The following is a 27,318-nucleotide window of genomic DNA, read 5'->3' as shown; positions in this document are numbered from 1 at the left end:
CTTCTCCCAGGAAGACCCCTTTCTGATGTGGGAGACTCAGCTTGTCCCAGGAGAGTTCCCGGGCGGATAGGGGGTGCGGGCCTTGGTCCCCGGGGATTGCCAGGCTGACCCAGCTCTTGGAGAGGAGAAGACTTCGGTCTGGGGCGGGGGGGGGGGGGCAGTTCCCAGCCAGACAGGAGGGGCAGGCTGAACGGGGAGGAACAGGAGAAGACGTGCAGACCAAAACCGAACCCGCTTACGCTGAACTGAGTTCACAAGTCTGCTGGTGTTTCTGGAAAGTGAGGGCATTTCAACGAGTGAATGCCAGAGGGACAGGTACGTTGCGGACAAAGCAGAAGAGGGAAAGAATGTCCCTCCTCTTCTTCCCTCCTCCCTCCGGAAGGGCCTTTCTGGAAGCCTCCAGCCCCTCCGGGACCTGGGCAGCTGCTCCGTGCCTGCACGCCTGTCAGCCCCTCAGCTGTCACTCTGCTCCCAAAATAGCTGTGGCTGGGGGAGGGACAGGAGGCTGTTTACCCCGGATGGAGGGCACTATAGCTGTGCCTAGGGAAGGAGGTCTGCTGGGGGTTCCCTGTACCTTCTGGACCTTTCTCTCACTCTTCGTGGCGTGAGGGCCTGAGCCCCGGCACTGCCCCTGAGCAGGGTGTTGGGGCAGAGGTTAGTCCCATGGCCACGTGGCACTGACCGTCCAGTCTGGGGAGGGGGAGGGCCCTGAGTATCAATGACAGACTCCAGGGGCACCTGCCCCTGTGGCCAAATATGGTCTGGGGCCACTGGCAGGGGTGATAAAGTCTCCTGGGTTGGGGCGGGTAGAGGCCGCGGGCTGGGGGTTCGCGCTGGAGCCTCTTGTCACGGGAGAACAGACCAAGAGCATTGTTGTCTGTGGAGAGGAGGTGAGCGTGTCAGACGGCCCCGGGGACGGGACAGGAGAAGGGACGCCCACAAGCACGCGTAAGGCCTGTCGGGAGAGTTCAGGCCCCTGGCGCGGTGGCTTCCTCTGCCCAGCTGGGGGGGACACAGAGGGAGGCACAGGGACTCCGAGGCCTCTCTCAGCTCAGGCCATCCTCCAAGCAAATGCTGTAATGTTCTTTTGGGTAACGCATTGGGCGGGGAGGGGGGTGCTGGGCGTAGGGCCCTTCCAGGGGGAGTCCTCCCCTTCACCCTGGAGCCCCAGAGCGCACGCCAGCAGCCTGGCCCCGGGGCTGGAGTGAGCGGCTGGCCAGCCCCAGCTGCCCTGTCCCGGCAGATGGCGGAGGCGGAAGCCGGAGCCGTGCAGCTGAAGGAGGAGGGGAACCGGCACTTCCAGCTCCAGGACTACAAGGCCGCAGCCAGGAGCTACGGCCAGGCCCTGAAGCTGACCAAGGATAAGGCCCTGAAGGCCACGCTCTACCGGAACCGGGCGGCCTGCGGCCTGAAAACGGTGTGGGGCGGGGCAGGGGGCGGGGCTGTGAGCCGGGCTGGGGTGCGGCGGGTGTGGGGGCATGGAGGCAGGCAGCCTCCCCATCCTGATAGACTTTGCCCATCTTCTGGCATCCCAGCCGCCCACCTGGACCCCTCAGGTGGACAAGGGTGCCTCTCACCGCTTTCCGGGACCCAGTCCCCTGGGAGACAGAAGTCCCCCCACAGGGAGCAGGCATAACGGGGACCGGCATCCAGCCAGGGGCTGGTCATGGGTTATGTCGTGGTGCTTTTTAATAACCGCCCGCCGAGGCAGCCGCGGGTGCGCTCATACCGCAGATAAGAATCTCAGGGCTCAGAGCGCTCAATAACTCGTCCAAGGTCTCCCAGGGGGTTAGCAGCAGGGCCCCGATTCAAATTCAAACCTCGCCCACTTTTCCGCAACTGGCCAGGGGCCCTTCCCTGGCCCCTGACAGCCAGCAGTTCCCAGCAGGCACCTTCCCCTTCCCGTGGGGGCCCTCCCAGGCTGTCTCTGCCATGGGCCCACATGAACTAAGTTTCCTCCTCCTCCTCCTTCTCTTTCTCAGGAGAGCTATGCTCAGGCGGCTTCAGACGCCTCCAGAGGTGAGCCACCCCCCTCCTCCCTGGCCCCACCCCCTCTGCATCCCTGTTCTGTCGGAGAGGCTCTTGGCACCTGGATGAGTTACAAACTGTGTCAGGGTCAACCTAGGCATCATAGGCGGGGCTTCAGATGTGCCATCCATCCCTAAGTCACATCTTTGCAAATGGAGTTACATGTTAAGCACGTGGAAGCGGTTTCTTCTCTTAAAAGATTGCTTCTGAAGACCTTTGTCACAGTCATGACGCCCCACCCCCTTTGTTGTAAATTCGGATGTTCTCATGGGGGATCCCCAGGGCCCGGTCCATCAGCCCAGTGGGCTCCGTGGGGGCCAGGCTCCTTCTGGGGAAGGGGAGGCGCTAGCCTGGCCCACGGACATGAGAAGAAATAAACATAAAAAATAAATGTAAGTCAACGTGGACTTAAGTGCATGATTAAAATGGAAAGACTGCCCTTGGCTGCAGGCCCGTGTTGGGTTTTGCTCTGGCTGCCACTCTTTCTGGAGAAGCAGGGAGCCTGGGATGAGCTCAGAGGGCGGGAGCCCGCTGGAGGGGGCCTGGAAACTCGCCCTGTGAGGGGTGGTGCAGGGACGTGGCAGTAATGAACACAGAGAAGGCAACTCCCAGGTGGGACGGAGGGACACCTCCTTCAGATCCCTAAAAAGCAAAAACCGTCAGGAGGAAGAAAGATCGGATTTCATCGTGGGGCTTCCAGGGCTGGGCTTGGGATAAAAGGGCAGAGAGATATGTTTCAGGGAGGGAAAGGGAAGGAAGGGCTTTATGAGGGAGCTGCCCGGCTGCCTGAGAAGGAGCGAGCTCCCCACTGCTTGAGGTATGCGAGTGCCAGTTGGATGCACGCTCGGCGGGGATCATCATGCTGCAGACTCTAGGGCATCTGCGATTGGCCAAGACGACCCTTAAACTCCCTTCCAACCTTGAGAGAAAGATTTTTAGCTTTATCCTAACAAAGGGGAGCCTTAGGCCAGATAGTCCACATGGGGTGGGGGGAAGGTTCATCTCGCAGGAAAAGATTGGGAGCAGTGGCAAGGGAGGAGGGACGGTGGGTGGTCTGCAGCCCGGCTCCCTAAGGCCCTGCCTGTCGCCCTCGCTAGCCATTGACATCAACTCCTCGGACATCAAGGCCCTGTATCGGCGATGCCAGGCCCTGGAGCACCTGGGAAAGCTGGACCAGGCCTTCAAGGACGTGCAGCGCTGTGCCACCCTCCAGCCACAGAACCAGAGCTTCCAGGAGACGCTGTGGAGGCTCAATACCAGCATCCAGGAGAAGGTGAGCCAGACCCCTTCCCACAAGCCTCGGCTACCTCCCCCGATTCCCGGCAAGGGCATGTCGGAGGTGCAGGGCCTTAGGGCGAGGCTAGTCCTGTCTCCGTACCCTTGGATGGAGCGAACACGCGGCCCCGGCAGGTACCACGGAGCAGCTGAACAGGTCACCACCCATCCGTGAGCGGTCAGGGATGCTGCCGAGCTGGGTTAAGTGTTGGAGCCAGCCAGATTGGAGCTTGGGTCTTTTACGTTCCGGATGGAGGGTTGTGGGTTTTTTTTAATTGCAACTTAATACATCTGCAACTCTTCCTCTCTTTCTAGGAGCATAAAGGAGCATGAGATACCTAGGAATGGGCATGGTGGGGGGGGGGTGTATTGGTGGGGTGGTGGACACAGGAGAGTCAGGAGCAAGGGGGAAGAGGAAATCTTTCCTAGGGAAATGGAGTGAAGTGGGGAGCACTTGGCCCAGAAGGGAGGAATTCTGCACCCTCGTCCTGCCTTAGCTGCCAGTTTTCTGAGGGGCCCCCTGGGGTGTCAGTTTCCTCTCTGTTGGAGCAGGAGGGGTGCCTGTCCCCTCAGTTCCAAGGCTCAGTAATTCCTCTGTGCCGGGGCAGCCCCATGCTGGGGCCTCTGTCCCCAGGAGAGACTCAGGGCTGAGGAAACACAAACTAAGGGGGGGCGGAGGAGGGGTGGTGCATGAGAGACCCCTCCCTTCCCTGAAGGCCAGGAAGGATGGAGGAGGGAGTGTGGACTCGCAATAGGAAGTAGTGGGAGGTGCAGAAGGAGCTGGTGAGGTGGGGGATGTGATCAGTTTGGTCATTTTATGAAAGTTTAGGAGCCCAGAGGCTGGGATGGGACTGTCAGGGATGAGACATCTAAAATAGTCATTTTAATTGCTTAAGGAGCTGCTTTAAAACTGCTTCCGGTGTCTGATCCTGGATGCCTATTTCTGTTTCAGCCCACATTTAAATGTCTCATAGCTAACTGTTTACTAGATTCCCAAACTGGGGTGATGATTCCTCACCTTCCAGGATTTGCAGTGAGCAAATTGTAAGCTTTGTGGGGCAAGGACTTGATTTTGTTCGACGATCTAGCCCCAGCATCTAAACATCTGCAACAGTGTCTGGCACCTAGTAGCTGTTCAGTAAACTTTCATTGAATGAATGAATGAGTGAAGGAGTGAATGAATGAATGACAGTGCAGGGGCCAAGTAGAACTTCACCACGAGCTGACTGGAACGTGGACCTCTGCCTGCTTCCCTCCCCACTCCCTCCTCCTCCCTCAGCTCCGTGTGCAGTTCTCCACCGACTCGAGGGTACAGAAGATGTTTGAGATCCTCCTGGACGAACACAGTGAAGCTGATAGACTGGAGAAGGTGAGTGCTGGACGAGCAGCCGACCAGCAGGGGGCGCTGTCGGACCCACGGAGTAACTACCTGCAATTCAGGCCCAGCTCCACTCTCTGCACAGTTTAGGGCACAGGACTGGGGTGGTGGGGGCGTCTTCTTGGAGAATGTGGACAAACATAGGCCAAGGGTTAAGTGCTTTAGAAAACAATGTGAACTATAAGGTGGGCGGGGTTTAGGGTGAGGCCAATGAGGAGAGTCATGTAGCCAGGGTGGATTGTGTATATTTACATTTTTGATGTTTTGTTCATCAGATTTTCTTTTCCATCACATTGATTTCGATATTTTGAGTGTCTCTCTTGCCTCACCCTGACAAAAATGATGTAATGTTTTATTTTATTACAAAACGTTGCAAAAATTCATTCTGAAATATGAAAATACTTACCCATAATACTAATTCTCCTAGCCAAATTTGTTTATATTTTTTCCCCTTTTCCCTTCTAGCCCTTTTTCAGAGAGCAAAACAAATGAACCTCTGAATGTTTTCCATTTGTAAGGACTTGGCAAACAATGCCTGGGGAATTTTTGTTAGCGTTATAGTCAGTAAGGCCACATAATATGCAAATATCTTTCATAACCAACTCTTGTGAAGACTGGATGAGTTGTTACAGATGAAAGCACTTGGTAAAATTCAAAGCCAGTGACCGGCAGAGTGATGATGGTTCTGGTCTCGCCTTCCTGGGATTCTCTAGTCAGCCCCCTCCCAACCACCCGCTCCCCATCTCTTTGCTCCCCTCCTCCTCCTTCTCCTTCATGAGTTTGTCCCCCAGCCCGAGGCTCTCTGGTCCCCGCCAATGCCTTCTCTTCTGATCTAGGCCTTGTAAGGTTCTATATCCTCAAGTTGGAAGGCTTTGGGGTGGGAGGACACTTGGGAACCTTCCAGCTCAACTGCCTAATTTTACGTACTGGAATCTAGGGCCCAGAGAGGTTCTATGACTTGCCCGAGGTCACACAGCTAGCCTGTAGCAGAATCAAAACTCAAGCCTAGGGCTTTTGAGACTCGTCTCGTGCTCTCTCTGCTCACCACCTTCCATTTCCACCTTCCTGAGCGGGAAGTCTTGCAACTCCAGATCACCCCGAACAAGTAAACGAACCAACAAACAAAATGCCAAAACCATATGCAAGGAAAATAATTCTCCACATAAAAACTCTTCTCTTCTGTTAAAAGGTGAGCTGAGGCATGTCGAACATTTTAAGAGTTTACTTGGGCGAAATCAATTTGAATCAGGCAGTGTCAAAACAGGAAGTGGCCCGGAGCACGACTGGAGCCGGGGGAAGGACTTCCAGGAAACCGGTGGGAGCAAAGCAAGGAAATTATCTGATTGGCTGTAGCCTTAAGCTGTTCACTATTTGGGAAGCCTCATTGGCTGTGATTCATTGTTCTTGAGTTTGGACTTCTTAACCTTGAGGCCTTACAGGCTTAGCTGGGTCTTGGTTTGCTTAGGTTAGCTGCCAAGGCATTAAAGCCACCTCGGTCTCATGGCCTCTTTATTTAATTAATTTAACACTTTCTGCCTTTTTTAAGTCCGTATCCATAAGCGTGTATATACACCCAGCTTTATGTTAACGGAAGTTCAGAGTTGAACCTATGATTCTGATTGTGTTTTCATGAAGCTGGTCTTGATGCAAGTTATGGTGTCTTTCTGTTGAGTTATATCCTTGGGCTGTGTTTCCAGGAGTAAGATCGTAGGTCGAAAGAATATGAAGAGGTTTTGAAGACCCAGTTCTTGAACCGGACCCTGCCCTCAGCCCAGGACCAAGGCCTCAGCCGCCACACTTCCCCTCACCCTCACTGTCTCTCCTCCCTCCCAGGCTGCCAACAACCTCATTGTCCTGGGCCGCGAAGAAGCAGGGGCAGAGAGGATCTTCCAGAACAATGGAGTGGCCCTGCTCCTGCAGCTGATGGACACCAAGCGTCCGGAGCTGGTGCTGGCTGCCGTGCGCACCCTGTCGGGCATGTGCAGTGGCCACCGAGCCAGGGTGAGGGCCTGGGTGTGAGGCGCTGGGCCTGAAGGGCTGCTCGTGGGAGGACCTGGAGGTGACAGGCAGGTAGGGTGTGGCCGGCAGCAACAGACCCTGATACCAAGTGTAGAGTGTCCCCTCCAACTCTGGTGGTGTAGTCCCGGATCGCTCCTGTGTTTGAACTCCGAGCTGGAGATGGGTCTACGCAAAGATGAGGCCACGGAAGGTTGTTTATGAGGAAGAGCCGAATGCAAAGGCTTTGACAGTCTACCCCTTTCCACACTAAGTCTCCAAAATCCAGTGTGTGTTTCACACGTACAGCACATCTCAGTGTGAACTCGCCACGTGGCAGGTGCTGGATGACTCCACGTGGCCAGTGGCTCCAGAGCTCTGGAAAGGGGCGTGGCTTGTGTCAAGGGCGCCCCCGGGCCCTGGTCCTGGAGACGCTGGCTGCCTGCTGCGTGGGGTGGTGATCTCCCACTCCCCACCCTGCGCGCACGGCTGACTGTGGCTTGCTGGGGCTCCAGGCCACGGCGATTCTCCACGCAGTCCGGATAGACCGAATCTGCAGCCTCATGGCGGTGGAGAGTGAGGAGATGTCCCTGGCCGTCTGCAACCTGCTCCAGGCCGTCATCGACTCTCTGTCCGGGGAGGACAAGCGGGAGCATCGAGGGAAGGAGGAGGCCCTGGTTCTGGGTAGGAGGCGGTCTTCAGGGTCGGTTCGGGGGGCTGAGGGCAGGGGAGGGTCAGGTGCCACCTCAGACTGGGGATTCCCTCTATGTGGAGGTGGTCTGGTCTTATTTTCATACTTATTTTCTTAAAAAAAAAGATCTTATTTGTTTATTTTTCCAGAGAGGGCAAGGGAGGGAGAAAGAGAGAGAAACACCAATGTGTGAGAGAGACATCGGTTGCCTCTCGCATGCCCCTGGCAGGGGACCTGGCCCACAGCCCAGGCCTGTGCCCCGAGCAGGAGTCCAGCTGGTGACTGTTTGGTTTGTGGGGTGACACCCAACCCACTGAGCCACACCAGTCAGGGGTCATACTTATTTTAGGATTATACAAGTAACAGACGCATAGCAGCATTTCGTACAGTAATTTAAAGGTAGGAGCAAATCGAATGTCCATCGATGGGTGAATGGATAAGCAAAGTGTCTCACACACACATGGAAACACCGTGGAATATTTACTCCGCTTTAACAAGGAAGGAATTCAGACACAGGATGCAACGTGGGCGAACCTTGAGGAGGTCGTGCTAAGTGAAATAAGCCAGTCACAACCAGGCAGACACAGTGCGACTCCACGGACGTGACTCCACAGACGTGCAGTCTCTGAAGCTGTCAGACTCATAGAAACGGAGTGGAATGGCAGTTGCCAGGGGTGGGGTCGGGGGACATGAAGAATTATTTAATGGGTAAGAGTTTTCAGTCTGGAAGATAAAAAAGTTTTGGAGATGGGTGGTGGTGGTGATGGTTGAACATTAGGCATGAAGGCATGCCACTGGGCTATATGCTTAAAAACAGTTAAAAAGATAAGTTCGTTTTACATATATTTTACCACAATTTAAGAAAGTATCAGAGGCTTGTTGGAGAAATTTGGAAAAGTTTAGAAACATGTCACAATGAAAAAAAATACCTTGTAATTACCCTTCCAGATAACGTTTTTCCCCTATCCATCCATATAAATATCTATTTAACAAAATTGGTATTTAACTATGGATAGTTTTGTTTTTCTCTTCACTGAGCATTAGGTTAGTATGACACATCACTTAATATTCTTCAAAAGCATTCCTTTTGACTTTAATAGTGATTAATTTCACACTTGTTTCCTTCCCACGCACGCGCACACAGGCTCCTGCTTCTTCCTGCACATCCGGGTATCATTTTAGGAGCTCCTGCTCTTCCTGGGAGGGTCACAGAAGCAGCTTCCCCCAAAGGAAACTTGATTTTAAATGATTTTATTAAGTTTCAGCCCTGGCCGGTGTGGCTCAGTGGATTGAGTACTGGCCTGCGAACCAAAGGGTTTGCCGGTTCAATTCCCAGTCAAGGCACATGCCTGGGTTGTGGGCCAGGTCCCCAGTGGGGGTGGGGGTGTGAGAAGCAACTGCACATTGACGTTTCTTTCCCTCTTTCTCCCTCCTTTCCCTTCTGTCTAAAAAAATAAATTTTAAAAATTTAAATTAATAGATAAATTATTTTATTATGTTTCATTGTATGGTTGTATCATCATTCACCAGCCAGCTTTATATAACTAGAGATTTACATCGTTTCTAAGTGTATGCTGTACAACACTGCAGTAACCATTCTTTAGATGAATCTCTGTTTGCATTTGTCATCACTTTCTTGGAATGAATTCTGGGAAATGGGAGTACTAGGTCGACAGCTGTGACGTAACTAACGTTCTCTCTCCTCCTCACTCTCCAATTCCTTTCTGAGATGGTGCTTGAGTTTTCACTCTCACCAAGTGAAGATAAGAGTTCAGATCTCAAATCATTCTCACCAGCCTCAGACACGATCATTCTTTTTTTTTCTTTAAGATTTTATTTATTTATTTTTAGAGAGGGAAGGGAGGGAGAAAGAGACAGAGAGAGAAACATCAATGTGCGGTTGCTGGGGACCATGGCCTGCAACCCAGGCATGTGCCCTGACTAGGAATCGAACCTGCGATGCTTTGGTTCACAGCCTGTGCTCAATCCACTGAGCTATGCCAGCCAGGGCACGATCATTCTTAAAGACATATTTTCCTCGTCAGAAAAATGATCTTGTGTGAATTTTAAAAAACTATTATTGAGATGAATCTTTTTCCTTTACCTGTATCAGCCATTCGGACTTCTTTGTCTTCGAGTGTCTTGCTTGCTCACAGGGGTGCCTATTTTTCCAGTGCTTTCTCACTGATCCACGAGAGCTCTTTGTGCATTAGTAATGTGAACCTCCGGGGACTCCTGGGCTCGCCCTGACATGGTTCTGACTTACCAGGGGAGTGGTCAGCAGGTCCCCTGCCTTCCCTGCACTAGAACCACGGGAGGGTCTGAACTGGCCTCACACGTGTGGCTGGTGGCTAACCGGAGATGCTGCCCGGAGCACCTCGGTTTCCCTCCTTGTGGCCTCTCTAGCAGGCACCCGGGCTTTCTATGTAACCGATTCTCTGTGGACAGGCCCCGGTGTGCAAGTGCCGTTCAAGCCCCTGGGTGTGTTGTGGGTCACAGGACCCACGAGGCCCAGGCGGCGGGGGCCTGCCCCGGAGCATGGATTTTGCTGGGATCCGGGACTTCCTGCGAGGCGGTGAGCTGTCACAAACCTCCGCTCAGAGGTTCTGAATGTTGATTTCCGATCTAGCTCCCGGTGGCCTCTGCCCACCTCTGGCCCCAGTTCTGGCCCCTGCAGCCTCACAGAGTGGGTCTGTCACCTCACCCTCGGGACATCTTTACCTGCGAACGAGCAGTCCTGCCCCGCCTCTGTCCCCCCTTCTCCGCGGAGGCAGCCTGGGCCCTTCATCATTGATTTCTGTGTTGTGCTTGGAAAGCCTTCCTCTCTGCCTCCCTGTCTGCCTGCCTTGGCTGCCTCGGCTCCGACCTAGAAGGAGAAGAGCGCCTCCGAGTCTCAGAGAGGCCAGACGGGGCAAAGCAGGAGAGAGCCTTTGCTCATCAAGATTTCCGGTGGGCGGGGAGGACCTGGCAGTCTCGGACAAAGGCTTGCCTGCAGCCAGCCTGAAGTGGTGAGGGGTAATATGCCTGTAAGCAGTGTAAATTTCCTTTCTGGAGAAGATTTGATCAAAGCAGTTTATTAAAAATGACCCAAAGTGTCCCTGGACCCCTGCCAATCATTGCCTGAAATGGAGAACCTTCCAGGACCCCGAGCTGTGCAAGGCTGGAGAAGGCTGTCGTGGAGGTCCGTGCTCAGAGGGCAGGAGGACCCCTGAAAGTGTTGGCTAGGGATGCCCCCCCAACTTTTGGGGGGCGGGATGGACAGTATTATGCTCTCCTGGGAAAGCCCAGCATCCCGCAGCGGTGGATGGGATATTTCCAGAACCCTAGAAGCCCCTTCCGCTCCTAGCCCCGAAACACCCGAGGCTGCCGAGTCCTCCCCACTCACACACGTCCTCTCCCTCCTCAGACACCAAGAAGGACCTGAAGCAGATCACCAACCACCTGCTCGACATGCTGGTCAGCAAGAAGGTGTCCGGCCAGGGCAGGGACCAGGCCCTGAACCTGCTCAATAAGAACGTGCCCAGGAAGGACCTGTCGGTCCATGACAACTCGCGCACCATCTACGTGGTGGATAACGGTGAGGCGGCGGGTGTACAGGGGGCTCCCTCCAGGGGGCGCCCGGGTGCGTTGCCCGGAGCACAAAGTGGAAGGGGCGTGGCTCTTGTCTTCAGTCCCAGCGGAAAAGGCTGGGAAAAGCATTAGCATGTTAGGGTCCCCCAGCGGGCTGGGGAAGGTGTAGGTTGAGTCTGAATTAAGGGTCTGACCGTACCCAGAAATGCCCAAGCACCCCAAAAACATCTGGGCGGCGTCTCCTAACAAATGGGGGTGAGTGTCAAAGAACAGACAAGACTCCACCCACCGTAGGGTCACGTTCCTGAAGTCCCGTGGTTGGCACAGCGCTTCCTAGGCCTTCTAGAAGGGAGCAGTGGCCTCAAGGGTGCTGTACGTGAGGCACTGCAGCGCCACTCCACGGAATCTGTTAGCTCCACGGTGTGACCCTCCTCCGGACCCGACTCCTCTCACTGGTCCGGCATCACACCTGTGGCTTTACAGCTGGCTACGATGAATCTCTCACGAGGTTAATGGTGTTGAGACCACTCATTGTTCTAAAAGGTTCGAGTCGGCTTTAGCAGCTTGAAATCCGTTCTCTATTGATATCGCACGTAACCTCGTCCAGTGTTCGCAGGTCTCAGCACAGTGCCCGTTAGCAAATGACTCCAGAGCTCACGACTCGCCCCGGCGCCATTGCCCCAGCTGTGGCCCCTGCATGCGCTGCAAGGGCTGAGCGCCCGCAGCAGACCTCTCTGCACGAGGGTCTAGGCCCCGCCACACGGCTCACGGTAGAGGGAGCTGCGGAGCCGTATTTATCGTTCCAGGCGTCCAAATGAAGAGCGCTTGGGTGAAAACACTATGGACTCAGAATCCTGTAGTAATGAAAAGCTGCTGCGTGGAGGTTGTGTGTTTTGCAAACTGGGCTGGGCGACCTGGGATTCGGGGAGGGGCAGAGGTGGACCGAGGGAAGGTGCAGGGTGTTCTAGCAGAACGTAAATGAGATAGGTGCTCTGGGTGAGGGCAGGCACCGAAGGGGATGATGGGAGACGAGGTCGGGAAGGCAGTGGGAGGTGGAGCAGGTGCATCCAAGACCGTGGTCTTGCAGAGCTGGGCTGGGGGGGGGGGGGTTGCTTCATGAGGCCCCTCCCTCCCTGTGCCTCCCCAGCCCTGCCAGTGCTTTTGTGTATGTAGTAAAACGCACACAGCATGAAATGTACTGTCAAGTGCGTTAATTCACTCTTACCTCTCAGTGTCATGCCTTCCGACATTGGAATGCTCCTCCTCCCACCTCTGGGTGCCACCTAAGCTCTGGCCGACTCCTAGCCACCTCTAGAGCCACCCGGCTCTGGAGCCAAGCTGTCTGTGGCCCCAGAGACAGCGCGGCATCACAGCCAACATTATGGGCTGTGAAGCCAGACGTTGCTGGGGAAGTGTCCTCACCGTGTCCCTTGCCAGCTGCGTGGTCTCGGGCAACTCCCCTGATTTCTCCAAGTCCTGGCTTTCTGCTGGGAAAGAGGGGAACCGGGATCCCAAACCAGCTGCATTGTTGTTGGCACTGAGTGAGGTCACATGATTACGGCTCTTGGAGTAAGTGCTCAAAATAACTCGAAACTCTTGCCTTGTTGGAGCGAATCGCCCCGGCCTCGGGGCTACCATTGTGTGCTTATCACATCTCGCTGCGATCTTTGCACGTCCGTCTTCCCCGTGATATTGCCAGCTTTTCGAGGTGAGAGTTCTTCCTTTTTTTTTTAAAGATTTTATTTCTTTATTTTTTTAGAGAGGGAAGAGAGGGAGAAAGAGAGAGAGAGAAACATCAATGTGTGGTTGCTGGGGGCCGTGGCCTGCAACCCAGGCATGTGCCCTGACTAGGAATCGAACCTGCAACACTTTGGTCCGCAGCCTGCACTCAATCCACTGAGCTAAGCCAGCCAGGGCGGTTCTTCCTTTCATTTCAGTGCCTAGAAGGCAGTCATTTATCCCTTCACTCACTCACTCATTCATCCCTTCACTCACTCATTCATCCAACAAGTACATGAGGGTTAAACTAGCCTGCTGTGTAGTAGGAAGCCGGGGAAGAGTCTTCAACAGAAGAGGAGGGAAAATAGCAATCAGTAGTAAATACAGTATTCTGAATGAGTAATACGTGTTTACTGAGTGACTATGATGTGTCTGGACCGGCGGTAGGCAGTTTCCCTAGATTTTCTCATTGAGTCCTCGTACTCTCTGAGGGAGACAGTATTGTTCCCATTTTCCAAGGAAAGAAACTGAGGCCGGGAGAAGAGAGAATATGAAAACATCTTTGAGGACGGTGATACATCAGCCTATAGAATGCGAGCAATGACAGAGTCCTCCAAGATCAGCTCCTCTGGATTTTGTGAACGGGAACAGACAGGCCCATGGTGGGGAGGCAGATACTGCTCGGGGAGGAGCAGGGTCAGGGGCAGATCCTGGGTCTCCGCCGCACCCCAGTGCCCTCCGCCCTGGGTCGGCCACGTGCTCCCAAAGGCAGGCTGGAGAGGAACTGGGGAACGTGACTCCTTTTGGGCACGTGACTGAGTGGGGGAGGGCCCGCATTGGTGAGCACAGAGTCGGGCACAGGGGTCTCAACGCTCACCGCCGCCGCCGCCCTCCGTCCCCTAGGCCTGCGGAAGGTCCTGAAGGTGGTGGGGCAGGTTCCAGACCTGCCGTCCTGCCTGCCCCTGACCGACAACACCCGCATGCTGGCCTCCATCCTCATCAACAAGCTCTACGATGACCTGCGCTGTGACCCGGAGCGCGATCACTTCCGCAAGATCTGCGAGGAGTACATCACGTGAGTTCCCCGGAGGCCCCGGGGTCGGCCTCGGTGATGATTAATTATCAGTGATCGGCAACCAATCACCCGCAAGCACAGCAGCTCAAAACGGCAAGGATCATTCGTTATAACAGGACAGCCATTTGGGTGGGAGTGGCTCGGCCCGGTGGTCCTGGCTCTGGCGTTCTCCTGCAGTTGCAGGTCCCCGCTGGCCTGGGCCGCAGCCGCCTGAAGGCGTGACCGAGGCAGGTAGACCCGCTTCCACGAGGGGGCGCTCACACGGCTGGCGCGCGGGCGCTGGCTGTAGGCGGGAGGCCTCTCCTCGCGGCGGCTGGCTTCCCCCAGAGTGGGTGCTCCGAGCGAGCAAGGCTCCAGTGGCGGGGTCTCCCCTAACCTAGCTTCGGAAGGCATGCCATCCCTTCCGCCACAACCTGTTCACTGGACGCGATTGAGTCATTAGGTCGGGTCTGTGTTTAGGAGGAAAGAACTAGGCTCCACCTTTCGTAGGGCTTTGTCGTGATTGTGTGCAGCCCAGCGTCTCCCTCTGTCCCGTCCTGCTCGCTTCCTCTCCCCAAAAGGCGTTGACCCCAAGAGCTCCCCCTAATGAACTCCCTGCGTGTCAGTCACGGTCTCAGAGTGTGCTTCTAGAGGAACACAACCCCTGGCACCTCGGTGGTGTCACTTGTCCTCATCGTTACTCTTCCAAGCAGCAGTGCTGTTCTTAGTTTCCCGATCAAGAAGCTGAGACTCAGAGAGGTGCAGTGAATTGCCCAAGGTCACACAGCACACGGGTGGTGAACCCAGGATGCAAATGCCAATGTGTCTGCCCCCAAATCTCACACTCTTTCTAAGCACTGCCCCTCCACCCCAGGCCAGTTCTCTTGACTGCCCCTGCCTTCTCTTTTAGGGGCAAGTTTGACCCCCAGGACATGGACAAGAACGTGATTGCCATCCAGACGGTGTCGGGGATCCTGCAGGGCCCCTTTGACCTGGGCAATCAGCTGCTGGGGCTGAAAGGGGTCATGGAGATGATGGTGGCGCTGTGCGGCTCGGACCGGGAGGCAGACCAGCTGGTGGCCGTGGAGGCCCTCATCCACGCCTCCACCAAGCTCAGCCGGGCCACGTTCATCATCACCAACGGCGTGGCGCTGCTCAAGCAGATCTACAAGACCACCAAAAACGAGAAGATCAAGATCCGCACGCTGGTGGTGAGTGGGCTCGGGACCAGACACCAGGCCAGGCAGCGGGGACATCAGGGTGAGGGAGATGGTCACCCCCTGAGGGCCCCGCAGGCCCCCCGAAGAGCAGGCTGGTACGGTGGAGGGTCTGGGACCTGGACTCAGAATGGTGGGCCCCATGTGTTACCTGCAGCACCTGCACGCCTGTGCCTTTAACCCTTCCCTGCCGCCCCCCACCCACCGTTCCCTCTGGTGATCACCACACTGTTGTCTGCCTATGAGGTTTCTCCTCCTCCTCCTCTTCTTCTCCTTCCCCTCCTCCTCCTCCTCTTCTTCTTCTTCTCCTCCTCCTCTTCTTCTTCTTCTCCTTCTCCTTCCCTTCCTCCTCCTCCTCCTTCTTCTTCTTAATTCTTTCACCTTTTTCACCTCCTCCATGCTTTTGGATGGCACTAACCCCAATGAGCTTTACCCAGCAAGTATTTTTTAGAGCAAACTCCAAAGTCAGTTTGTTTCGTTAATCAGTTTCTGCATGGCACAGTCAAACCTGCTTCATTTTTTCCATCTTCGTTTCACAGAAATTATTTTCATTCACCTTTTCCTTGTAAACAATTCTGGTGAGGCTTTGAGTCATTTTTGTTTGTTTGTATCCATTTTTCACAAATGAATTTCGGCTTCTGCTGCTGTGAGTTGTCTCTTAGGGAAGACGGTTTTCCTGCCGAGTGTCCAAAGCTCCTGGGTAAAGTTCCCCCTAAAGTTCTGTGCCCACCCGCAAGACAGGATTTCCTGCCGGTCTCTGTGCCCCGACAGCTTCAGCTTTGCCGTTTCAGACACGATTACTATGATCTCGTGCTGATGTTTCAAAGGGGCGGCACAACCTGTCTGTGGGGTCAGATGGTTGGGAAAGGGGTCAGAGTAGGCGCCTCCAGCTTTGGGGGCATCTGTCTGCCCCCGGAGGCCTCGGGGAAGGCATCTTGGAAGAGGTGGCGCCGGAGGGAGCTGAGTGTTGTAGTACGCATAGAGGTTCATCCAGGCAAAGACAAAGGGGCTCAGTGTTCCCGCCCCAGGGACAGGTGTGAGCAAGCATTGTCCCCAAGCCCGATGCCTCTGACCCTCCAGACGCCCACGGTCCCCCTCCCTCACAGGGACTCTGCAAGCTGGGCTCCGCGGGTGGCACAGACTACGGCCTCAGGCAGTTCGCCGAAGGGTCAACGGAGAAGCTGGCCAAACAGTGTCGCAAGTAAGGGGTCCTGTTTCCCTGGGCATGCCCCCCTACCTCTTCCAGCTGGTGGGAGGCCCCACGGCCCAGCGATGGCCTCACCATCCCCACCTGAGCCCTGAGCCCTCCCCCAGCGCCTCTCCCTCCCCACTTGCAGGTGGCTGTGCAATCCCTCCATAGACACCCGGACCCGGCGATGGGCCGTGGAGGGCATGGCCTACCTCACGCTGGATGCCGACGTGAAGGACGACTTTGTGCAGGACCTCCCTGCCCTGCAGGCCATGTTTGAGCTGGCCAAGGCGAGTGTGGCCCTGACCCGCCTGCGGCCTCGGGGGAGGGAGATCTCCCAGGGTCAGGCTCCCCGGGCCTTGCGCGGAGCCTGGGAAATCGGACCCCTGGGTCCTCCTCCTGGGCTGTGCCCTCTGCTCCCTGTGGGAACCCGGGTCCCTCTCTCTCGCCCTCAGTTTACCTGACTACAAACTGGGCTCCCAACGCTCCGTGCCTTCCGGGCAGCGGGAGGATGAGCAAGGGGACGGTGGTTTTGCCCCGGGATCCCCAGGAAGTGAGACCCCAGGAACTGGGATGCAGCGCCAGGCCTCCCGGGGGCCCCTCTCTCCTTCCGGGCGCCTCTCCTCTTGTTTGCCACTAAAGGGAGGAAGTATGGGAGATTCCCCCCAGGGCCAGACCAGAGGGTGTCCAGCGCCCACCCTGCCCCCATCCTGTCCCATCCCCACCCCAGGGGAGGTAGGCAGGTATGTGGAAGTGTGTCAGCCTAGACTTCTTTCTTTCTTTTCTTTTTTATTCATTTTTTTTTTGAGAGAGAGAGAAGGAAACATCTATTTGTTGTTCCACTCATCCATGCATTCATTGGTTGATTCTTGTATGTGTCCTGACTGGATATCAAACTTGCAACCTTGGCGTATGGGGATGACAGTCTAACCAACTGAGCTACCTGGCCAGGGCCGTCCTGACCTTGCCAAAGAGGCACAAAGCAGGGGGTGTCCTCAGAGGACTCCCCCCCGTGCTGTCAGGGGTGCTGTTGAGGGTGCACCCCGTGGCGGCAGAGCCCGCTCCTGGCCCTCCGTGCGGCTTGTACGTGCCCTGAGCTCAGCCGCGTCGGCCACACGCTCCGCCCGAACCAAGGTGGGGGCGGAGCGAGGGAGCCATCTCGGAAGCAGAAATTGCTCTAACGTTTCATTTCTGCCCTTTCCCTGCTACCCCCCTACCCTGTGCCCACCCCCCAGACCTCTGACAAGACCATCCTGTACTCGGTGGCCACCACCCTGGTGAACTGCACCAACAGCTATGACGTCAAGGAGGTCGTCCCCGAGCTTGTGCAGCTGGCCAAGTTCTCCAAGCAGCATGTGCCCGAGGAGCACCCCAAGGTGGGGACAGGGACAGCCCGGGAGGGGGCCGGTCGGTGCCACCAGACCTCCAGAGAGGCGGCAGGAAAGATAGTGAGGTCAGGGTGCTGTGTGGGTGTGTGGGGGAGAATTCGGCACACGGGGAACTAAAGGTGATCATGGCAGACCTTCCCCACTAGGTGGCGCTCTGGTTTTTCTTAGTTTTAACGTTCTACTGTCTGGCGAGGTCGGGGTTCAGGGGAGGTAAGGACGCCAACAATTCGGCGTCGGAGAAAACAGGGCCGTGGTGACGGCTTTGCCATTTATGTTGTTGATGTCATGGGCATCAGACAGCTGCATTTTATGTTCCCAGCACATAAACATTGTATTTTCTGGGATGTCTGGTTTGGGGATACGTGTGCTAAGGAGGAAAAATGAGGGAAGGGACATGGGTCAGCAGTGGCCGAGATGTCACAGATCCCTGGGGGCCCTCCGGCAGTGACGCCCCGCACACACAGGCACACTCTGTACGTGGTTTGCATGCGGATATACGGCATATGCATCGCATTTCCAGCCAGTAGGCCACGGAGGCTTTTGAAACGACCAAAGCGATAGAACCGTGTTGCAACACAAACAGAAAGGTGGAGAGCAGAGAAGCTGACCGCTCACAATGACATGCTCTCCCGCTGCCGCCCTCAGCACCTCGTATGTTACTGTACCTGCCACAGAGGTTTTTTTTCTCCTGTGCACCTTTTTTTCTTTACATAGTTACACTCAGACGCACTTATCACTTTGAACCCAGTTTGGGAGAATACTTTATTATGTGTTTCCTCACGGCCATGTCATTCTCCGAATTAGTTTCCAAAGCTGCATAGTGTCTCACGCAGGCAAGAGCGTACAGTGCAAGCTGCTGTTGTCAAGTTCAAACGTGGCTTCTCCAGACGGCCCGTGACTGGCGGTCTGCACCAGCTGCTCTGAGGATTGTCACCCGTAAAGACTAGTCAACCCTGGGGCCGACTTTGGGTTTCCAGCAAAACCCAGTCCGTTGTTGCGTGAGCTTTATCTGCTCCCTCTCCCCCTTCACTCTGCCTGTACCCGCTACATACCCTAGTGGAAAGTCAACCATTGGCAAAGAAAAAACAAAACCCTAAAAACTAACATATGGGTCATCTAGTGTTTGGGATTAGTATTCTTTCATTCCACTCCTCTGTGAATGAAGAGTCTTTGGGAGTGATTTCCTGGCCATGCCAGCTACTCCGGCTGCGTGCTGGGGGCGGGGCCAGGAGGAGGCGGAGTTGCTCCGACCGCAATCACAGAATGAGCCGTAACCCCCTTGGCTGTGGTTTGGACAATGGGAATCCAGAGGAGTGTATCAGTTTCCTATTACTGTCATGGCAAACCGCCACAAATATAATTGCCCCCAATAACACAGACTTATTATCTTCCAGTTCTGGAGGTCAGACACCTCAAGTAGCCTCACTGGGTCAAAGTCAAGTTTCAGTAGGGCAGGTTCCTTCTGGAGGCTGTGAGGGCACAATCTTTTCTTGTCTTGTTCAACTTCTGAAAGCCACCAGCCCTTGCCTGTGACCTTGAGTCCCTCAACCTTTGCTCCTGCTGTCACCTGCCCTACTTCTACCTCTGACCTCCTGCCTCCCTCTGCTAAAGCCCCTGGTTACCCTGGTAACCCAGGCTTACCTCCCCAGCCCAAGGCCCTTAACTTAATCATGTCTGGGAAGTCCCGTGTGCCAGGTAAGGTAACGAATTCACAGGTTCTGTGGATTAGCACGTGGACGCCTTTGGGGAATATTATTCCGGGTACCACAAGATGTCAGAAATGCACCGTCTTCGTTCCAGTACAGATTGGCCTGGTGCCCTTTTGTGTCCCCAGGACAAGAAAGACTTCATAGAAATGCGGGTGAAGCGGCTCCTGAAGGCCGGCGTCATCTCCGCGCTGGCCTGCATGGTGAAAGCCGATAGCGCCATCCTCACCGACCAGACCAAAGAGCTGCTGGCCAGGTGCGGCCGCAGTGGGCCCAGGCTGGGGTCTGCGGGGACGGGAGGCAGGAGGCTGGGCAGCGAGGGAGACGGGGCAGGGAGTAAATGAGGCAATGAGAGGAGCCTAAAGGGGACCGACACGGAAAAGTGACATGGGGCACTGGGGATCACAAGTGGAAGTTTGCATCAGGAGGAAAGAGGTCACTCTCTGACTGGCTGCCTGGTTCCCAGGCTTTGTGTGGGACCTCCTGGTATTTCGGAGATGAGAGGCACCCGGTGTGTGCAGCCTGGGCGGGGGGAGGCGGACAGGCTCACAGTTACAACGCAGTGGAACAAGGGTGGGCGGCCAGGAAGGTCTCCTGGCGGGTGTGACAGCTCCAGGGAGCCCTGAAGGAACAGAAGGAGCCACTTAGCTGCGGGGGAGGGAAGGCTTCCAAGTGGAGGGAACAGCGCGTGCAAAAACACCAAAGACGGAGGGAGAATGAGTGAACTCGGGGTTCACCTGCAGGATGCATGGAGTGCGTGGGAGGGAGCAGTGCTAGGAAAGACCAGAGAGGGAGACGGGGCCAGGTCACAGAGGTCCTGGGGTGCCTCTCGGTTTACGTGCTTCTCATAGTTGGTGGGTAGTGAGGAGCCATCCATCGTCTCCCTCAATAAGAACCAGGTGGCTCTTTGCAGCCTCGCTTGGCTCACTTCCTCCCCAGCCACTGACGCTCTTGGTAGCATCTTCCTACGATGCACAGGGGTAGCGCCTTCCCGGGCTGCCCTGGCTCCGACCGGCTGGCGGCTGGTGCATGACATGCCCTGCGTCCTACTCCACAGGGTATTCCTGGCGCTGTGTGACAACCCAAAGGACCGAGGCACCATCGTGGCTCAAGGGGGTGGCAAGGTAAGTGGGCGGGATGAGGTTCTTGCCATCCTAGAAGGAGCCATGCTGGGGAGGAGCACACTTGGTGTGTGTGTGTGCACACGCATGCACACAGGCACACAAGCACGCACACTGTTGGCCTGGCTCAAGACTCATGGACCCTCTGCCCCAACCCCACCTCCTGGAATACGGCCATTCGGGTAACTGTGTTGTCTGTGCGCATGGCCCCAGTCCAGCCTCCGCCTGGTTCTGTGACGTGTCCTGGGGCCCGCTGTGGAGGCCCACCTGTCCCCGTGGCCACTGGAAGGGAGCACAGAAACCAAGACCGTGGACTTGGCTGCGGAAGGCTGGCCACTGAGTCTTCGCTCGTCCCCTTGTTAGTGGCCCAGTCTTGGGCGAATTACTTCATCTCCCTGATGCAGTTTCCTTGTCTGCAAAATGGGGGTGGGGGTGGGAATCACGCCCTCACTTTGCAGAGTGTCGCAAAGGTTAGAGGGATTACCCTGAAAGTGTTGGCTCCCAGCAGGTACTCGAGAAACGGCGGTGGCTGTGATTAGGTTTGACTTAGGCAGCAAGTAAAAAATCCGTGTATCGGTCTATTTGCTTTTCCCAAAGCCGATGAGTGTATGGACGGTGGGGAGCGTGGGGATGAGTCCCCGATGGGCGCTGGGACCCGGGGAGTGAATCTGGGACTAAGGGGCTCATTGTTCTCTGTGATGCCCAGGAGTTGACTGTATGGCGGAGTCCTCCTGAACTTCCGATGGAGCGGACGGGCGGCAGCAGCTGGAGGGCGGGGAGAGGGGCCCCTGGGTGGCTGTGGCCCGGCAGTGACCGTGCCCTTTCCTGCAGGCCCTGGTCCCGCTGGCTCTGGAGGGCACCGGCGTGGGCAAGGTGAAGGCAGCCCACGCCCTCGCGAAGATCGCTGCCGTCTCCAACCCGGACATGGCCTTCCCCGGGGAGCGGGTGGGTGCCCGGGTGGGTGGCGTGGGGCGACGGGAGGAGATTCCTCTGCCCTGAGTCGGGGGGGGGGGGGCCTTTCTTCTTGTCCCCCTGCTTCTGGCCTGGGAGGGGGCATGGTGCTGGCACAGAGCGGGCAGTGAGTTGGAGGCTCCCAGACTCCGGAGTTAGCTCTGCCAGTGACGAACGGGGCTGTCCTCTCGGAGCCCATCTCGTCTGCAAAGTCAATGAAATGTCCCTGACTTTCAGGGTCCTTGTCAAGGTCGAATCAGACAGTGGGTGGACTAGTGCTTTGGACATTCTAAAGCTGGACACCTGTAAACGTCAGAAACGGGGATCCTGGTCTCCACCTGACCCCATGCTCAATGACCCCATTGACTCAATGACTCCACCTGACCCACTGCCCAACCCTGCCCCCACAGGTGTACGAGGTGGTGCGGCCCCTCGTGAGCCTCCTGGACACGCAGAGGGACGGGCTGCAGAACTACGAGGCCCTCCTGGGCCTCACCAACCTGTCGGGGCGGAGCGAGAAGCTGCGGTGAGCGGGGCGTGGAGGGGGCGGGGGTGCACACCAGGGGCATCCCACGGAGGGTTCGGTTGACTTTCACGCCTACGCTGTGGGGAGGCCACTCTGCCCCAAGGCCAGGGTCCAAGGCAGCGGGAAGGACCCAGCGGGAGGGATTTGAGGGCGCACTTGGAAGCCCCACGAGGTGAATGCACACTCCACGGGAGGCTGTGAAAAGACTCCCTTCGGAAGCTGTAAAGAGATCCCGGGAGGGACGGGTGGGAAGAAGGTGTGTCCCTTCCCAGGAGCAGGGGCGCGGGGTGTGTCGGGTTGAGATGCTTTTGGTGCCAAGTGGCAGGAAACTCAACTCGGGCCAGTTTCAGCATCGAGGGAATTTAGTGGCTCACGGAAACAGGAAGTTTCCTGGGGTGCGCCAGACCCGGGTGCGGCTTCGTGCAGGGGGTGGGGGGGCTGCTGAGCCGGCCTGGGGCCTGGCTCTCTGCTCTCCGTGGTGGGGGAGGGGCGGACTCCAGCTCCCTCACAGTCACGAGGCTTCACCTCCACATCCAGCAGGAAACGGCTTCATCTTCTTCTCGGCTTCATACCCGGCAGGCAAGGGGGAGGAAGACAATGTCTCTTCCCCAGCAGTAACAGGAAAAAAACCTCCAGCGGGGTGACACTGTCATCCTGGAACCCGTCACTGCGGCCAGGAAGCCGTGCCATGCCATTTAGTTGATGCCCACGGGCGCCCCTCCCGGGGCTGGGGGCAGGCCGGCCGAGGACGCGGGAGGGACGCCACTAGGGCGGGGAAGGGGCGCCCGGGTGCCCCCAAACCCAGAGAACTGTTCACGATGGGAGAACTCAGCGGCCGCTCTTCCTCCACCGCCCGCCCCAGGCAGAAGATCTTCAAGGAGAGGGCCCTGCCGGACATCGAGAACTACATGTTCGAGAACCACGACCAGCTGCGGCAGGCGGCCACCGAGTGCATGTGCAACATGGTGTTGCACAAGGAGGTGCGGGGCCGGCGCGGGGGAGGGGCGGTCAAGGCGGGGGGGGGGGGGGGGGCCAGGCCGGGCCTGGCACGAGGCTGGGGCTGTCCTCACAGCATTCAGGTGGCAATTTTTTAAAAAGATTTTTTATTATTCACTTTTAGAGAGGGAAGGGAGGGAAACATCAATGTGCGGTTGCTGGGGGTCATGGCCTGCAACCCAGGCATGTACCCTGACTGGGAATCGAACCTGTGACACTTTGGTTTGCAGCCCCAGCTCAGTCCACTGAGCTACGCCAGCCAGGGCCCTCGGGTGGCAATTCTGCCAGAGAACCAGGAACCCCCGGATCTTTCCTGGGTGACGGCCCCCGAGGGGCCCTGAGGGGAATCCGGGGACGAAGGAGGCAGAAGGAGCAGACAAAGGGGGATCACCCCCAGCCGGGGCTTCGACCCCAGAGCCCGCGCTGGAGGAGGTGGAAGTGACCATTTGCCCAAGTTATTCAGGTCTGAATGGCCTCACAGCAAAGCAGGATCTGAGACCAGGGCTCTCCGAGGTCAGGAGAGGCTCGGCCGCTTGCATTCACTGAGGCTCCATATATATAATCCTGTGTGTTGTTCCACGTACACTCTGTGTACAGAAGAAATGCCAGAGCAGTTACAATTTTAGCATGCGTGCTGCCGAAGCGCGCGCAACCGTTTTAGAGCGTTTTAAATGTTAACAGGAACCAACCGTCGCTGTTGCCGTAGAAACCAACTCGCACTGTAACTGCGCTGTTCACAGAGTAACCGCGGGCCTTGTAGCAATACAGTGAATTGGGAACCTGTGGGCGGCCTCAGGGTCCCGTGACAGGACCGGCTGCAGCCGTGCGTGCATGCACGGCCTCCCCTCCCCCTCCCGCTGCAGGAGTTCCCTCTGTATGCTTGTATAGCCTCCTGGGAGGTGACAGCAGGGGGTCCGGCCGAGGCTCCTTCCTCTGGGACGTGGGGCCAGGCCGAGGGGCCCAGTGTGAGGCACACCCTGTCCTCTTCACGTTAAGCCCTGGACCTGCTCATTGTTGCAGGAGGAAAACTTGACCCGTGAGAGCCCGTTACAGTCCCACGGTAGAAAGCTCCCCGGGCCCACCAGGGAGCTGCCTGGGGCTGGGCTGGGGGCCTGGCAGCTGTTAATGTGGGAAGAGAGCGTGCGTCCCAGTGCAGGGGAGGGGACACATTGGGAAGGGGCGGCAGCCTTCCTGGTGGGAGCACCAGCTGCTGCGACACGCAAAACCTAACTATGCTGTAGCCCAGCTCGACGGGAGGGCTCCCTTCTCACGTGTGTTTGGACCAGGCAGCTCACTTCCAAGCAGTGGCTCACGGGTCCAGGCTCCTCTCGTCACCGAGCACTCTGCCTCCCTCTGCCTCTTGGGAGCGGCCTCTGTTCAGAGGGTGCACCGGGAGAGGGAGCCTGGGGCAGGGGGGGCACCTGCGGGGCTCCCCCTGGTGGCCTGGGAGTGACGTGCATCGCTCCCACTGGAGACCCGTTGCTGAGACCGGTCATGACACATGTAGGTGCGAGGCGTGGGGGGACGCACTCCTGTGGGGGCAGCTGCTTCCCGCCCACAGCCGTGCCCCACGCGGAGCGACCGCACTGACCTTCCCTGCCACGCTCTCACTTCTGGGGACCTGGTCCAGCTCCAGGGAGACACAGGGTTAGGGCTGTAACCTGGGCAGCCGTGATCTTTGACTCCTTTTAGAGCTCCACCTCTAGGACACCAGACCCTATGAAATGCCCTTAAACTTGACCAAGCACATGTCATTGTAGAGCAGGGGGATAGAGGGCTCAGCGGGCTCTGTCAGGGCCCTGGGCCCCAGGGGAGTCCTCTCCTGCTTTGGGACCCTTGGAAAGCCTCGTCTCTTTAATACCAGAGAAACTCCCCACCATCCCCTGCTCTCGCCACACCCCTGTGCCTGCTGGGGCTTCAGTCACTTTAGGGCAGACCCTGAAGGCCCAGCTGCTGGGAGAGAAACACTCCAGGCTTCCGCAAAGGGAAGGGAGCCATGAGTTTCAGCCCGCATCTGCCCTTGAAGAGTCGGCGTCTGAATGCCAACAGAGATGGGGGCACGTACTAGCTGGGGAATCCCTTGTGTTCTCCGACCTTTTAGTTGGACGATATTATAGCCCCTTCACCCAGCCAATCAGGGAAGACTTCCTGGGGAAGGTGGCGTGGGTGAGTTTGTCTAAGGAAAGCTCCGAGAGATCCTGGGTCAGAAAACGTGGCCTCAGGTGCGTCTTTCCCGCCCCAGGCTAGCAGGTGAGGGCCCTTTCCTCTGAGCCGTGTGCCTCCCTCCCCCAGGTGCAGGAGCGGTTCCTGGCCGACGGGAACGACCGGCTGAAGCTGCTGGTGCTGCTCTGCGGGGAGGACGACGAGAAGGTGCAGAACGCAGCCGCGGGGGCCCTGGCCATGCTGACGGCGGCCCAGCAGAAACTGTGCCTCAAGATGACCCAAGTGGTGAGAGGGGGCCCCGGGGGCCGCAAGGAAAGGGGAGGAGGATCCTGGGAATCTGCCCGCCCAGACCACATGCTCTGTGTGGTCCTTCCCTGGGGGAGGGGGAACTGCTCCCAGCCCCCCTGTTCCTACCACCTACTCTCCGGAGGGTCTACACCCTGTGGCCCGTGGTGTGCATTATTTGAACTTTCCGAGTTTTCCAGTTCAAGCTCCTTCCACTGTGGTTTCACCCCCTGCCTTTGGTGGTGCTTATGGCTCGTTGTTTCAAAGTAGCAGCGTTAACAGCCACAGCACGAAGCACTGCTGTGGAGCCCCCAGCTCCCCAGGAGAAGCACGGGCGTGGTTGGGGTCCCAGGGGGAGCTCTCCGAAGTGGACACAGTGACCCGTCCCTTTGGTGGCGCTGTGGCCCTCGCAGCAGGGTGCAATGAAAGGGATATTTACAGTCACGTACATGGGGGTTGCAAAATGAAACTTTATTTCTCCACACTGAACTGAGTTCACCGCCGTCACCTCTGCTGGTGGAGAAAAATGTAGACACCTCGATCCAAATGTACTCAGGTCACGTCTGCTTTAAAGGCAGGCAGGCCCTTCCGGAGACTCAGGTTGATGTAGGGGTGTGAGGGGCGGGGAGTGTTCTCTGAGGTGCACAGAGCTGGTGCTGTCCTGGGCCCCGGGGAGGGGCACCCCTGCCAGACCTGGCTCGTCCTGCTCGGTCCTTGGGCGTCAGCACTTTCCCTGAGGCAAGCGTCTCAACGCTGGAGGGTGTGCAAGAGTCACGGAAGGGTGGGGGCTGGTTAAAATACTTTCCCCAGATATTCTGATTCAGAATTGGGGTGTGGGGGGTGCTGATGCTGCTCCCCTAAGCAGCCTCTGCTGCAGCAACTGGTCACACACTCCCACCCCCAGTCCCCCGCAGGGCGCTCTGTGACTCTCCCATTTCCTGGGCTCCAGGGACCCCAGGGGCCCACGTAGGGTCATGCTGAGTCCCGGACACACACACAGGACCAGGCGTGTGCTCGCCCTTTCAGAGCCCAGAATCTGGGCCTGGCCGGTGCCTTCTGTTTGCCTCGTCCGAAATCTCCTCTCTCTGTGCCTGCCCTGATTCCTCCGACCCTTCCTTCCCCGCCTTCCCTGCCTCCCCTGCTCCAGACGACTCAGTGGTTGGAGATCCTGCAGAGGCTTTGCCTGCACGACCAGCTGTGCATCCAGCACCGGGGCCTGGTCATTGCCTACAACCTGCTGGCGGCCGACGCGGAGCTGGCCAAGACGCTGGTGGAGAGTGAGCTGCTGGAGATCCTGACCGTGGTGGGCAAGCAGGAGCCGGACGAGAAGAAGGCCGCGGTGATCCAGACGGCCCGGGAGTGTCTCGTCAAGTGCATGGACTACGGCTTCATTAAACCGGCGTCTTAGACAGGGGCCCACGGGCATGTGGGGCTGACCCGGCGCTGGGCAGGGTCCTGGGCCGGGAACTCCTGCAGTGCCAGTCCACCTGGGGGTCACAGCGGTGACAATGGAGTGTCCATAAAATTAGGGAAAAAAACATTGTTTTTTCTTGAGTTGTGAATCTTTTCCTTTGCCCAAAGTTTGTTTCATTGGCTCTCCTGCTCCCTGTCTCCCCACACCTGTCATGTTCTAGAAACTCCTAGAATAATGTTTACCTGCAATCTAGAGGACGGGTTGGGTAATTCTGTACCCATTCCAAAGGCCAGGGTAAAGGGCTGACGGTCTTTACATTTGGGGAAATGACTCGTGTGGTGAGGCAGGAGCTTGCAGGTGCATGGATTTCAAGGTCAGTGTCTTTGTGCCCGGATGTGGGTCTGTGTGGGTCTCCATGCTCTCTCTCTCGCACTGTCTGGCTAAGGCTGCTTAGAACTGCATGCCTCCACCCCGTGCCCGGTCCCAGCCCCGTATCCCGTCCCCTCACTCTGCTGGGATGGACATGTGGCTCCTGTTCCACCATGAGACATGATTCTTGCAACTTGCTTGGGAAAACCTTTTAAGAAAGATGGGCATGCTGAATAGAAATGAAATCAACGCAAAGGACTGTAATTTAAAAAAAAATGTCATT

General features: G+C 56.9%; 1 protein-coding gene across 2 annotated transcripts; it reads left to right on the top strand.

Annotated features, from left to right (window-relative positions):
* Window positions 1–499: 499 nt before the first annotated feature.
* Window positions 500–27,318, top strand: UNC45B (unc-45 myosin chaperone B). 2 transcript variants are annotated; one of them, XM_036034064.1, is made up of 20 exons: window positions 500–654; window positions 1,244–1,417; window positions 1,983–2,019; window positions 3,126–3,301; window positions 4,583–4,672; window positions 6,515–6,682; window positions 7,192–7,360; window positions 10,774–10,944; window positions 13,560–13,731; window positions 14,621–14,921; window positions 16,034–16,128; window positions 16,265–16,406; window positions 17,352–17,492; window positions 19,339–19,466; window positions 20,268–20,334; window positions 21,163–21,276; window positions 21,693–21,808; window positions 22,671–22,788; window positions 25,097–25,252; window positions 26,400–27,318. In XM_036034064.1, exons 2-20 carry the CDS (start codon window positions 1,244–1,246, stop codon window positions 26,658–26,660), a joined length of 2,796 nt encoding a protein of 931 aa, XP_035889957.1. In that variant the 5' UTR covers window positions 500–654; the 3' UTR covers window positions 26,661–27,318. The 2 variants fall into 2 exon arrangements, with proteins under 2 accessions (XP_035889957.1, XP_028376187.1); XM_028520386.2 differs by lacking the exon at window positions 500–654 and adding an exon at window positions 803–890.

Source organism: Phyllostomus discolor, chromosome 8 (genome assembly GCF_004126475.2).
Source record: "Phyllostomus discolor isolate MPI-MPIP mPhyDis1 chromosome 8, mPhyDis1.pri.v3, whole genome shotgun sequence".
Classification (NCBI taxonomy): Eukaryota; Metazoa; Chordata; class Mammalia; order Chiroptera; family Phyllostomidae; genus Phyllostomus; species Phyllostomus discolor.
Note: the sequence above shows the minus strand (reverse complement) of the source record. Positions and strands in the feature narration are given on the sequence as shown.